The sequence below is a fragment of the Zalophus californianus genome, chromosome 9 (assembly GCF_009762305.2).
Source record: "Zalophus californianus isolate mZalCal1 chromosome 9, mZalCal1.pri.v2, whole genome shotgun sequence".
Lineage (NCBI taxonomy): Eukaryota > Metazoa > Chordata > Mammalia > Carnivora > Otariidae > Zalophus > Zalophus californianus.
Window position 1 is genome coordinate 6,207,061 of NC_045603.1, and position 14,169 is coordinate 6,221,229.

A 14,169-nucleotide genomic window follows, 5' to 3' on the forward strand; every position below is an offset into this window, starting at 1 on the left:
TCCCAAGGAGCTGCCTCCAGCGGCCTTGGGATCCTCCAGCACCAGCCGAACCCCTCCTGCTGAGGCTGTGACCCCTTCTCTCAGTGGTTTAGAGATCCACTGTCCAGTTGATCCTCCGGCACCAACTTAGGGTTGAGTTTTGTCCTTGATATGACTTTGTTTTGGATCATTCATTTAACAAATATTGATTGACATCATATGCCAGGCTGGGTGGTAGCTGATGGGGATCTAGAGCTGACACATGCGAGCAGGGAGTCCCCATCCAAATCGAGGAGCCGGTGGAGGGGAAAGCAGCCTCCAGGAAGATAGGGCGTCAGGCAGCTTGGCACATACAGGTGCTCCAGGAGGGACAGTGAGGCCCGGCAGTGGGGGGGGGGGGGGGGGGGGAGGAGCATATCTTCTAGCCAGGATGGCCACGGAAGTCTTCCTGAAAAGACTGAGAACTGAGGGTAGGGCCTTCCGTAGGTGCGGGCATTCCCCTGCCCAAGGCGAGAGAGGGGAGGAGGAGGAGTTGGGAGCAGCCCCAGGGCTGGCCAAGTGTGTCTGCCAAGTGCCAGCCTTGGAGGCCGAGGCCCAGGCCGGGGCCCACCTGGGGGAACCAGGTGCCAGTGAGGCTTTCGATCGTCCCGTCTTTTCCACTCGCCATCCCAGACTCTTATCCTAGCCTTGGGACACCTTATCTGGAAAATCCTCCCGCTTTGAGAGGCTTTGTAGTATCAGGAGGGACCCATTAAAGGGCTTTGCTGTTCTCTCCTGGGTTGTGCCTGAGCTCCTTGCCAGGGGCTTCAGGAGCCTGTCACCCACGCCAGCCCAGTGGATGTTTTGTGGGGGTACCTTTGCGGGGTGAGAGGCTGTCGAGAGAGCTCTGTGGGCTGGGCGTGTTGCCTGGGTGATCTCATATAACCCTCCTGCACCCCTGCCGGGTAGGCGTCCCCATTGCACAGATGAGGAAACTGAGAGGGGTCCTAACAGGTTCAAGGCCACATAGCCAAGAGATTGGAAGGCTGGGGCTTGAACCCAAGTCCCTCTGTCCTGCCTGACTTGGGGTCTATAGCTAGACTTCAGGAAGTCTGTTAACCTCTTCAGATGAAGCAGAATTTCATTTGGGGTATAAAATAAGCCTTTTCTGGAGAGGGAGCCTACAGCCTGGTGAGTGAGAACCAGGACTCTGGGGGTCACTCAGCACTGAGTTTGGATCCTGCCTCCGTAACTTGTGTGGCCACGGACAAATGCCTCTGTGAAGTTTTCCACCTCCCAGGGCTGCTGAGGGACTAAAACTCAGGAAGCCCTTCGTGTGGTGCCTGGCACACAGCAGGTGGTCCGTAAACCCAGAAGCTTTTATTGAAGGAGTCGACTTGACATGTTCGCAGAAGAAACTGTATCTTGGAGGTGCATCTTATATTAAATGAAATAACACACTTTTAGAAATCGGTGTGTCCAGTACAATCCCACATTTTGAAAAATCCACATAGAAAAGTCTGGAAATAAATATAGGACTGCTGGGACGCCTGGGTGGCTCAGTCGTTAAGCGTCTGCCTTCGGCTCAGGTCATGATCCCAGGGTCCTGGGATCGAGCCCCGCATCGGGCTCCCTGCTCCGCGGGAAGCCTGCTTCTCCCTCTCCCACTCCCCCTGCTTGTGTTCCCCCCCTCACTGTGTCTCTCTCTGTCAAATACATAGAATCTTTAAAAAAAAAAAAAGAAAGAAAAGAAAAGAGGGGCGCCTGGGTGGCTCAGTCATTAAGTGTCTGCCTTCAGCTCAGGTCATGATCCCAGGGTCCTGGGATCGAGCCCCACGTTGGGCTCCCCGCTTGGCAGGAAGCCTGCTTCTCCCTCTCCCACTCCTGCTTATGTTCCTGCTCTCACTATCTTTCTCTCTGTCAAATAAATAAATAAAATCTTTAAAAAATAAATAAATAAAATAAAATTTAAAAAAAAGAAAAGAAAGAAATACAGGACTGCAAAACGGGAATAGTGGTCATCTCTGGGCATAAGAGAACTTCATTACGTTCCCATTTTGCAGGCCAGGAGACTGAGGCTCAGAGAGAGCCGCTGAGCTGTAGGACAGAGACGTGTGGATGCACTGGGATGCGGGGAGGGCGGGGGAGGGGGCTTCCCTTCCCAGCTCTCTGAGCAGGAACACAGCCTAAGGCCTGAAAGCCTCAGTTTCTCTCATTTTCCAGGAAGCCAGGACAGGGACACCTAGCTCATAGGGTTGTTGTGAGGAAGGCAGTCGGTGCCTGAAGAGACTGTCATGACTGTCCCAGGTCACTCAGTAGTTGGTGGGGCGACTTGCGTCCCTTGTTACCTGGTTTGCTTTACCTTCCTTCATAGCACCTTCTGCTCTCTCAAACACTCATTTACAAATATATCTGTCTGTTGTCTGACTCCCCGCTCCCCACTGAGGCTAAGCCAGACTTGGTGTGTTTGGGGCTCAGACACGGGGTGCTCAATCAGTACTCGCTGAGCAAACGCCTGCACAGGGTTGGGCACCTCGGGGCTTCTCTATTTTCCGTCTACTTCCTCCCTCTGTCCTTCTGTCACTTCTCCCCCTCGGACCACATTTTAAAATAGTTTCTATGGTAGCTCGAAGCTTCCTTTTCTTCTTTAAGGAAGGTAGGGGGAGGTCCTGCTGCTTTACAACCTGGGGTGAGGGGGAGGTATGTGTGCATATTCACGCTGTTGTCTTTGGAGCTGTGGGGGGGGTAGGTGGGGGCATTCTCAAGAAACCAAGGGGGTTGGTCCCCCTGGGAGTCCAGTGACATGGTGGTCCCAGGTGGGGGAGTCGAACCTTTGTGCGGTGGGGAGATTTCCCCTGGGCACTGGGTTAAGAGACACCCCCCCCACACACACACACACGCACACACATCAGGCCGGCCCTGCCTCGAATTGCTGCTGGGCAGGTGTAGGCAGAGCCTACACAGGTCAGGGTGGGGCTGCGTCACCATGCAGCCATGGGAGCCCCAGGGCACAGGAATCTGGAGTCCAGGCTGGGTGACAGCAGACGGCACTTGGCTTCTTTGGGAATTCCCAGGGAGTTTCAGGGATGGCTGAGATCAAGTTCAACAGCCAGAGCCAAGCATCTGTGGGTCCTCGGCTGGGGAGCTGCTGGAGATTGAGGGGAAGTTGGAGGTGGGGAAGGGTCCCTGGGTGCTCAGAGCCTGGAGCCAGATAGATCCTTCTCTGGGCCGTAGGGAGGCTTTTGGCGGCAAGAGTCAATGGTAGTAAGTTGTTGTTTTTTTAAGGTTTTATTTATTTTACTTGAGAGAGGGAGAGAGCACAAGCAGGGGGAGCAGCAGAGGGAAGGGGAGAAGCAGACTCTCCACTGAGCAGGGAACCCCAACATGGGGCTCAATCCCAGGACCATGGGATTATGACCTGAGCTGAAGGCAGACGCTTAACCAATTGATCCACCCAGGCGCCCCTGTAGGATTATTTTTGAAAGACAAGGCCTGTTCTTAGCTGGTTAAGTTATGTCTTGGATGCCCGGAGAGCTTACTTACCCCAGCTGCCATTTCCCTCAGATCCATCCAAAGATTCTGGCGGGAGCCTCCTCACCCCGGCCTCCCAGAGTCCTCTATTTGTTGCAAACCCCTGGAAATGGGCAGGGCCCAAGGCCTCCTGGCAGCGGAACTCCTGAGCCCCTCCCAGCCTCACGCTGGCTCCGCTCAGCCAGGACCCCTGAGAGTGAGAAGCTGGCGGGGGCATCCAGGACCAGCCCTGGAGCCATGGAGGGGGGCCACAGCGCCAGGCAGGACCATAGTGCCACCAAGAGCTGGGACAAAGTTATCCGAAAACAGAGGGCCAAGGCCCCAAGAAACTCGAGGGAAGAACAGAAGTGGATAACCCATAGACTTCAAGGAGGCTGCTCCATATCCCCACCCAGTAAGAGGCATCACAAGCCAGGGCCGCCAAACTAGTTCATCCCCTCCCACACTCACGTCTGTCACAGTCTTGGATGATGTCAGCCCTGTCCTTCCAGATGCTCAGGCCGAAGACCTCGGAGCTGTCCTCTGCTGTTCTTTCTCTCACACCTCCCTCCTTGAATGTGGGCCAGGTTCAGGGACTCCTTCCTTTCTTCCTTCCTTCCTTTTTTTTTTTTTTTCTAAGTAAACTCTACGTGCAACACAGGGTTCGAGCTCACGATCCCAAGATCAAGAGTTGCGTGCTCTACCGACTGAGCCAGCCAGGCGCCCGTCTTCGGGGACTCATTCCTAATGAATATAACGTAGCAGAAGGGAGGCTATGGGATGTCCAAAGCCAGGTGCTGACAGGATAGCTCTCTCCTGGCTCTTGCCCCCAGGCTCACTGCCCCTGGGGGAAGCCAGGGGCCAAAAGCGGGCATGCCGTGAGTGCCCCGTGAGTGCCCTGCCCTACACATCTGTAGGAGGTGGATCCTCAGACTGCCGTTCTGCATGGCTCACATTTTCCCAGGGCTCTCTTACACAGATTGAATGCCAAAGTCCTCAAGGCCCCACCTAACCCAACCCAATGTTACCTTTCCGGCCTTATTTTCAACTACTCACGTCGTTCATTGCTCATTCTGTTCTGGCCACCCTGGCTTCCTCGCTGTTCCTCAGACACAGGTTCACGGCTGCCTCCGTGACTTCACACCTGCTGACTCTTCCGGCCTGGATGGCTCTCCCGTTAGAAATCTGCAAGTTTGTCCTCTCGCCTCCTTACGTCTTGGCTCAAGCGTCACCTTCGTCAGGGAGGTGTCCCCTGACGCTCCCATTGAACGCGGTGATCCCTTGCCTCCCTGGAGTTCGTTCTAACCCCGTCTTGCATTTATTGCCTCTTCCACGTCACTACAGTTCTTAGTTTTGTTTATTGTATGTCTCCCCCAACTGGTCTATAAGCTCCACAAGGACAGGGACCTTTGTCTATCCTTTTTCCTTTTTTCACTGCTGTATCCTCAGAGCCTAGAACAAGGCTTAACAGATAGTAGGCATTCAAAAAATATGTGCTGGGGGCGCCTGGGTGGCTCAGTTGGTTAAACCGCTGCCTTCAGCTCAGGCCATGGTCCCAGGGTCCTGGAATCGAGCCCCGCATCGGGCTCCCTGCTCAGCGGGGAACCTGCTTCTCCTTCTGACCCTCCTCCCTCTCATGCTCTGTCTCTCTGTCTATCTCTCTCTCTCTCTTGCTCTCAAATAAATACATAAATAATCTTTAAAAAAAATTTTATTTTTAAAATAAATTTATTTATGTATGTATGTATGTATGTATGTATGTATGTATGTATGTATGTATTTGAAAGAGAGAGTGAATGAGTGAGAGAGAGAGCATTGGCCAGGGGAGAAGCAGAGGGAGAGCGAGAAGCAGGCTTCCCGCCGAGCAGGGAGCCTGATGCGGGGCTCGATCCCAGGACCCTGGGATCATGACCTGAGCCGAAGGCAGACGCATATCCGACTGAGCCACCCAGGCGCCCCTAATTTGGCAATTTAGAACAACTACAACAACAAAAAAAACCCCTAAGAATGTGTATTCTTTGCAGGCCAACAATCCCAATTTTAGGAATTTTCTTGCAAATGTAATTAAACTAGTTTTCACAGATGTATGCACAAGTGTGGTCACTGCAACTTGTCCATCTGCTCACAAACCTACTCAGTGTGGGGGAGCCAGCAACGCACAAACAGGTAACTTTTCTGTTCTCACGAAGTGTATTGTCCAGGGAGGGAGAGAGATGGGTAAACAAGAGAAAATCAAATACGGGAGCCGACTTAAATCTCCATCCATGGGAAATGAACAATGTCGTCCTACGCAGCCATGGAAAGGTTGAGGTAGATCTACCTGTGCTAACACAGAAAGACATCTGTACCTCTGCTGTGCTGAACGAGAAAAAATGTTATAGAATCAAATCATATGCATCATATGAGCTGATTTAAGTTGAAGAATGTTTTTCATTTGCCTTGAAAGGTCTATAAGGAACATACCAGAAGGTCAAGAGTGGTTAATAGGTGTGGATGTTGGGGCGCCTGGGTGGCTCAGTCGTTAAGCGTCTGCCTCCTGCTCAGGTCATGATCCCAGGGTCCTGGGATCGAGCCCCGCATCGGGCTCCCTGCTCGGCGGAGAGCCTGCTTCTCCCTCTCCCTCTGTCTGCCGCTCTGCCTGCTTACGCTCTCTACCTCTGTTAAATAAATAAATTTTTAAAAAAATCTAAAAAAAAAATTGGTGTGGATATTATCAAGCAGTTTTTTTTTCTACCTCTTGTACATTATTTGCAAGCTTTCCAATGAACATCGATTATGTTTCTGGCCATGAAACAATAACTTTTTAATAGACATGATGATGAGTGAAAGCCAGACATAAGAGAGAACGTACTGTGCAATTCCATTTCTATGAAGTTCAACAAGAGGTGAAACTAATCTATGGTGATAGAGGTGAGACTAGTAGCTAGGTCTCGAGGTGGGGGCGGGTATTGGCTGGGCAGGGGCATGAGGGAACGTTCTGGGGTGGTACAGATGGTGATCGCGGGACACATACATAGGAAACACGCATCCAGCTGAATGCTTAAGATCCGTACGCTTTCTGGTATGCAAATGAAAACTTGATAGTACAAAATGAGATTAAACAAAACAAAGCCCACTGTATCAGACTCAAAGCAGCCGAGAGGGAGGATTCTAATTAAGCCCCAGATTTTCAGCTGCCAGGAGTACTTGGCAGGCCCAGCTCGTGGTGGAACTGGAGAGGCCAGCTTTGCTGGGGACTTGGATAGCATCACAGTTGAAAACAGGACCGGTGCATTTCAGAGCAGATTACAGAGGCTTAACCAGCCGGGCCACTCAACTCAGTGCCACAAGAATTTAATAGACGCATGTTCGGGCCAAAACACCAACCGGCTCGGCTGACCAAAATAACCTAATCTCATGCAACCTGTCAGAGCGACGGAGAACAGGCCTCCACTCCATCAGACAATTCCAGGAATCCGGGGTCAGGGAGGCGGTGATATGTGCTCCTGAGGCATTGTGGGGGCCTCAGGCAGCAGGCCGTGGGCATCCTGCAGCGCTGGCCACCGCTGTTCCCCGCCAGGGGCAGGTTCAAGGCCCCAGGTTATCACTCAAGTCAGGTCTGGCGGGAGGGCCCAGGCCCACGTGGCTGTGGGCAGGAAGGAGGCCTGGTCCTGCAGAATCTCCTTTCGCCCAGAAATAACATCCCTTCTGACAGCTGAGTTTATCAGTGTGATAGCAGATTTTTTCAAAACAATAACAGTAGGTTCTAGCAGCTCACACCCCATGCATATGCTCCACAAGGATGGGCTGGCCCCGGTGTCGGGGCAGCTGCTGTCCACACCTCTGCTCTGGGGGATGGGGCCCCCTAAGAAGGACCTCTCCCGGTCCGGCTTCCGGTGGTCTATACACTCTGAGAGCGTGGGGCCCAGGTACACTTTCACTCCCTTGCACCCCACTTGGCGGACCCTATATTGCTATCTGGTTCACAGATGGGTGAATGTCCCCCTCCCCAGTTCTTCCCAACCTTATCACAACCTATGGGACAAGTACTGCTGTTCCCATTTTAAAGAGGGGAAAAATGAGATCGGGCAGGTGATGGCCCTCTTCCCGGCCCCCCCGCCCCCCCCCCCCGGAGTCTCGTGTCTCCTTCCAGGCCTGCAGGGTTCCCTACCTCAGGACTGCTAGTCACAGCTGTCTCAAACATCCCTGCTCCAGCCTCAAAAAATGAGGAGGACCCCGGGGGGACCACAGCGTTTTTGGAATCTTTCTTCCATAGAAAAAGAATTTCTTCTTCCTTAAGTTCTGTCATCTTGTCTTCTCTTTTGAGGAACTGTACGTGTTACGATTTCCCCACTAATAATGAAAGAAATGCAAATAAGAGCAACAAAGATACCACCGCCCAACAATCAAGCTTTTGATGACACACGCTGTTGCAAAGGTATGGGGAATGGGGAGCACCATCTTCTGGAGCGCCTGTGCTGGGAATACACATAGATGCAGCTCGGAGGGCAGCCTGGTAAATATCTCAAAACATGGCAAATGTGTATGTCCTAGCCCCCAGATACTTCCCTAAAGGACGGGCTGGGTAGAAGGAATGGTGTGAACAGAGGTATGGAGGCTGGACAGTCAAAGCCAGTCTGGCTCTTTGCCTCAGAAGGAGGGAGCTGCTAGCCAGGCCAGGTGGTAGCACAGACCCTCCCCTCAAGGACTGGGCTGAGCACTGTGTGAGCACTCAATGAGCCAGGCGGAGGCCTGGGCTTGGCACCTGCTGGGGCTTGGAGGCCGACGGCTCAGCCTGCATTTGGCCTGTGAGGGTTTATTTTATTTCTCTTGTGTAATCTGGTGAAATTTGTGTTGTGAGCCCATTTCACAGATGAGAAACCTGACTTCAGAGAGGTTCAGCAACAGGTCTAAAATTATACTGCAAAAGACAAACAAACAAAAAACCCCAAAAAACAAAAACCCCAAACCAAAAACCCCACACAAAAAATTTGACCTCGGATATGTCCAATTCCCAATTTCAAGGTCATTCCTTTATTCCCAAAGCTCCCTCCCTTCCCGCCCCCCCCCCATCCCCCATCCAGTGGCATCTCCATTGAGCAGCGTGATTCTGGGAACAACACAGGGTGCAGAAAGCCCCTGCCTTCAGAGGGGAGGTTGACACTGGGAAAAAGCATCCAGCAAATGGCATAGGGGCCTGAATCCTTCTCTTTTTGGGGGTGGAATTGGAAGTCCAGGGCAGGGGAGAAAAATAAAACCCAGCACAGCCCATTCAGGAGCATGTGCCTATTTCAGAGCATCTGCCCAAGAGAATTTTCTCCAGGGCCCAGCCAGGTCCCTGCTGGCCCCAGACGCACTGCGGGGCCAGGGCCAGCCTCCTCATCTCCACCAGCCTCCCCACCTCCGCCAGCCTCAGTTTCCTTCAGTGCTGAACAGGTGTCAACCTTAGAGGGCCACCGCAGGCCGTTGCAGGTACCGCGGTGTGGACCTGGCCTCCCATTTTCCTGCCTGAGGTCCTGTAGCTTAATTCATTGGCAGCAACTTTAACGCTGGTCTCCTTACCAACACCCCGTCCCTGCCTGCCCCCCCGCAGATGCTTTCCTCCTCACTCCCTTGTCTCGTACAACTGTCTCTGGTACAGTTTGGGGGGTGAGGGGTAAAGTGGGGGTGGGGGGCCGGAGAGAGGAGCGAGGGTTCATTACGTTAGCGTCCATCCGCTCGCACAGGTTTGTTAAATTCCATCTTGTCAAAAGCCCTGCAAGGTGAAGTGTGCAGACCCTTTTGATGGAGAAACCAAGGTCCCGGAGCCCCAGCAACGGAGCCCAGGCCCTGAAGAGATGATCAGGTATCCAGACCTTTTCTTCTGAGAGAGAGGAACCCCAGGGCCGGGGGAAGTCTGGGTGTCTTAGCGGCTCGCTCATACAGGGAGCTGTTCTTTTCTCTGTCTTTCCCAGTCGTGAGGGGCACAGACCCGTCAGCGGCAGGCAGGGGGCCGGGCCGACAGGTGACTGGCCAGCCCCCTACGCGGGCTCCCTGACTCCCTGAGCTGCATCCGCACCTCTCAGCCTTCTCCACGTCCACAGCACTGCCCCACATGCTCTGCCTTCCCCCACTGGTTGTGCGCAGCCTGCTCGTCTTCAGCTGCTACAAAAGAGAGAGTGGCAGGCAACCTCGGAGTCCCCCAGACCTGGGCTCAGAGCCCCTCCGGCACCTGGCGTCCCCCCCCTCCCTCCCGCAGTGCTGCCAGCACGGGCAACACATGGAGGACTGGATCCCCGGGTGGGCAAGGGCTCCATTCCTGAGCCTCACTGGCAACTGGGTGGGGGGGATGGGGGCAGAACCCCAGCTCTTGGGAAGAGCAGCCCCCCATCTCTCTCACTGGCTTTGTGTTAGGGCTGGGGGCCCTTAACACAGGGGGGTGGGGTGGGGTGGGCGATTTCCCATGAATCTGAGATTTTCTGGAGAGAAGGTTTGGACTCTATTGGACTCTAGACCCCCCCTCCAACCCCTCAGCTCCCATCCCAACCCAACCCATCAAACCTCGGTCCTGCCATGGGGTGAACGAACACACACACACACACACACACACACACACACACACACACACACACACACACACACACACACACACACACACACACACACACACACACACACACACACACACACACACACGGTCCTCGTCTGAGTGCTTCTCTTTCATTAATAATGAATAATAACAGTAACACGAATGCTGCTAGAAGCCGCCCTCTGCGCCTGGCTCCTGGCTGAACTGGGTTCCACGTGGCCTGCAACCCCCCAGCTGGTTCTGTGTTAAAGAGGAACTGAGCACGTGGCGAGGCTAAGTATTCAAAACCACACAGCTTGTGGGCGGCTTTCAGGGATATAAATCGATTCTTTTGTCATTGTTTTTCCTCCACTGCTGACTAAACACCTACTCAGCCTTATCTGGTGGCAGGTCTGAACACCTGGGACCCCCCAGGGCGAGGGGACCCCCGGGGGAGCCCAGCATGAGGGCAATGGGGCAGGATCCCTGCAGGCGCAGGAAGGGAAGGGAAGAGAAGGGAAGGAGGGGGCCGGAATTGAAAGCTGGGCCCCCCACAGAAATGGCCCACCCGCTGGCCCTTCACTGAGGAGCAGCAGGCGAGGAGTGGCTTGTCTCCCACCAGCTCCAAGCACTGAGGAGTCTCTCCAGAGGGCCGGGTGGAGTTGGAAGACTGTCAACTCTGAAAGGTCCTCTCAGGCCCACAGCGCTGGTGAACGGTCTCCACCCTCTGCTGTGTCCGTGAGCCGCTGTCCAGTCACCTAGCTAGATGAGGCTGAAGAGGCAGTGTGACCCAGGTGTCCCCAAACCCCTTCCTCATTCAGCTACCCCGTGCCAGCCCTGACCCGGGGATGGGAGGAGGCTGGGCCCAGCTCCCAACAGCCCAGGCTCCTGGACAGGGCCGCGCGGCATTCTAGGCCCTTCCCCGACCACCTCTGGGCTACGTTCCCCGTTGTGTGCCAAGCCTGGGACAAGGGTCATGCGATAGGAAACCGAGGGGCTCAGGGACTGTGTTTTCTTTTTCTTTTTTTTTAAGATTTTATTTATTTATTTGACAGAGAGAGGGACAGCGAGAGAGGGAACACAAGCAGGGGGCATGGGAGAGGGAGAAGCAGGCTTCCCGCGGAGCAGGGAGCCCGATGCGGGGCTCGATCCTAGGACCCTGGGATCACGACCTGAGCCGAAGGCAGACGCTTAACGACTCAGCCACCCAGGCGCCCCAGGGACTGCGTTTTCTGCCCAGGCTTCCACAGTCAGAGAGCTGGCACGACTGAGATTTGAAGGCAAGCTGGTGGGACTCCTAATCCAGTGCTCTTTGCTCCTCAACCACATGGAAGGTGAGGGGGCCTTGGTGTGTGGGAGAGGAGGTAGAGACGCTCTGGGGGAGAGCATGGCAGAAAGCTGGCAGGAAAGGAAAGGTGTGCAAGGGGCCTGGGCCCGAGAAGACACACCATTGATTTTGAAGAAAAGAGGACGTGGCGGAAGAAACTTGTAGACAAGGGGGTGGAATGAAGGCCGCCAGTGGCGGGCCTGGGGAGGTCAGAAGTCGCTGGCCCCTTGGAGCCTCTATTTTCTTTATGCACCACCTGGTCCATTTGCATTTATTCATTGACTCGCTTACCTGGTCCTCTGCCCGCAGGAGTGTGCGCTGTTCCCACCGGAGCCAAGCCTGGAATAGGCGTTCAGTAATTATTTGTTGAATGAATTAGTTTAGGTTTTTTTTTTTTCTTTTAAGATCTTATTTATTTGACAGAGAGAGATACAGCGAGAGAGGGAACACAAGCAGGGGGAGTGGGAGAGGGAGAAGCAGGCTTCCCGCGGAGCAGGGAGCCCGATGTGGGGCCCGATCCCAGGACCCTGGGATCACGACCTGAGCCGAAGGCAGACGCTTAACGACTGAGCCACCCAGGCGCCCCAATTAGTTTGTTTTTTTAATGTTGGTCATGACCCACTAAACAGAGCTCACAGCCCACCGGGGGCTTGTGTCCCACTCCTGGACAAGTACCTAGAAAGGGGCTATTCCCGAGAGGGCTCTTTCCAGAGGGGGATCCCGCTTTCCACCCCCTCCCCATTTCTGTTTTCCCCATTTCGGAGCCCCCAGGGACTCTACTCCTTTGGCCCCCAGGCCAGGCAGCCGGCCCTCCTTCAACCCCTCCCCCTACCCCCTACCCACCACTCCCACCCCACCCCACCTGCCAGAAATGGGCATAACAAAGCCAGAGCTGGGCCCCAGGGGGCAGCCCCTCCCCATGCTTGGTAGATGCTCAGTCTGGATCTGGGTTCTCTCACCACCAAGCCCGGCCTTCTGGCCTCCATTCTGCAAGGTGCTGAGGTGGGGGTGCTAGAAACACAGTTAAGCCAGAGCCTGGGGGTGGCCCTGGGGCTTCTGGAGGCTCTGAAGGTGGGGCAGTGCCTGGGTACCTGGGTCTGTGCCTGCTGCAGGGCAGGGCCTGCTGGTCGGTCAGAGCGTGGGCCTAGGGTGGGTGGGGGCCTGGCTTCCACAGTGGCACTGGGGGTTCACGATGGCCTCAGGGAGCAAGGGGCTGGGCCTCCATCAAAGTTCTTGACTGGACTGTGCTTTTTTATCCCATCCATTAGGATGGCTGCTATTTAAAACAAAACCGAAAACAAACCCAGAAAATATATATAGGCAAGGATATATATCCTTGTGCCCTGTTGGTGAGAATATAAAATGGGGTAGCCACCATGGAAAATGGTACGGCAGTTCCTCAAAGAATTAAAATGGACTTATCACGTGATCTAGCAAAGTCCCTTCTGGGTATATATCCAAAAGGATTAGAAGCAGGGTCTTGAACAGATATTTGCACACCCATGTTCATAGCAGCATTGTTCACAATAATCAAAAGGTGGAAACAACCAAAATGTCCATGGACTGATGAATGGATAAGCAAAATGTGGTTTATACATACAGTGGAGTATTATTTGCCCTTAAAAAAGAAGGAGATCCTGCCACCTGCCACCAACACGGATGAACCTTGAGGACGTTGTGCTAAGTGAAATAAATAAGCCAGTCACAAAAAGACAAATAGTGTATGATTTCACTTACATAAGGTCCCTAGAGTAGTCAAGTTCGAACAGACAGAAAGTACAATGGCAGTTGCCTGGGGTGGAGGGTGGGGAAAGGAACTGGGGAGTCGACGTTTGATGGGTAGAGTTTCAGTTTTGCAAGGTGATAAAGTTCTGGGGATTAGTTATACAACAGTGTGAATATACTTAACACTACTGAACTATACACTTAAAATTGTTAAGATGGTAAATTTTATGTTATATTTATTTTGCCATAATTTTTTTATTTTTTATTTTTTATTACTTTTTTAAAGATTTTATATATTCATCTGAGACACAGAGATACAGAGAGAGAGAGAGCATGAGCAGGGAGAGAGGCAGAGGGAGAGGGAGAAGCAGGCTCCTCGCTGAGCCAGGAGCCCGATGTGGGGCTCCATCCCAGGACCCTGGGATCATGACCTGAGCCAAAGGCAGACGCTTAACCATCTGAGCCACCCAGGCGCCCCTCTCAATACTTTTTTTGTTTTTTTTACTTTTTTGTTGTTTTTGTTATGCACTACATTAATACACCGCATAACCTTCTAGAAGGGTTAGATGAGTATGACTGAGTTATTTTTCATCAATCAGGAAAATGCTTCCTTAATCGATATTCTCCAAACCCTTTGACACATAGTAACGATTAACTCCAGAGACCCGCCTATCTCTTTGCATCAAACTCCACTGATATGGATAATAGGCAACCCTTTTTTCCTTGCCCCCGTTACTGAACCTGTGGATGTACGCCGTGGCTATGCTGGGGATGACCAAGCACACGGCCATGACGCCGATCCCGGGCAGGATCTCGAACCACATCGCAGCGCGGTTGCCAGAGCCAAGACCCTGCCTGCCCCGCCCACTAAAGGTCTCAATACTTTTTGAACGAGAATACCTGCATTTTCATTTTGCACTGGGCCCCTCCAATTGTGTAGTTGGTTCTGACTCTCAGCCAATGTGAAGCTGGTGGTTCTTAGTAAAAAGAACACCTGGACAGACTTTGTCCCCAACTTTGTGCAAGAAGAGCTCAGCGTAGGGCCCTTGCATGGTGGGGGCAGAAAAGGGCATTGGGGCCACATGATGGCGGCTAGGAGCAGCGGGGTCACCTCCGGAGAGGG

The 14,169-nt window shown here is 53.3% G+C and overlaps 1 protein-coding gene across 1 annotated transcript; it reads right to left on the reverse strand.

The window, feature by feature from the left end:
• Window positions 1-13,566: 13,566 nt before the first annotated feature.
• Window positions 13,567-13,889, reverse strand: LOC113922818 (NADH dehydrogenase [ubiquinone] 1 alpha subcomplex subunit 1-like). The gene has a single exon (XM_035721864.1). It carries the CDS (start codon window positions 13,868-13,870, stop codon window positions 13,658-13,660), a length of 213 nt encoding a protein of 70 aa, XP_035577757.1. The 5' UTR covers window positions 13,871-13,889; the 3' UTR covers window positions 13,567-13,657.
• Between the last annotated feature and the right edge of the window lie 280 nt (window positions 13,890-14,169).

Bases quoted from the DNA above. Each gene is read 5' to 3' on its own strand.
- LOC113922818 (XM_035721864.1), bottom strand. From the start codon at position 13,870: ATGTGGTTCGAGATCCTGCCCGGGATCGGCGTCATGGCCGTGTGCTTG.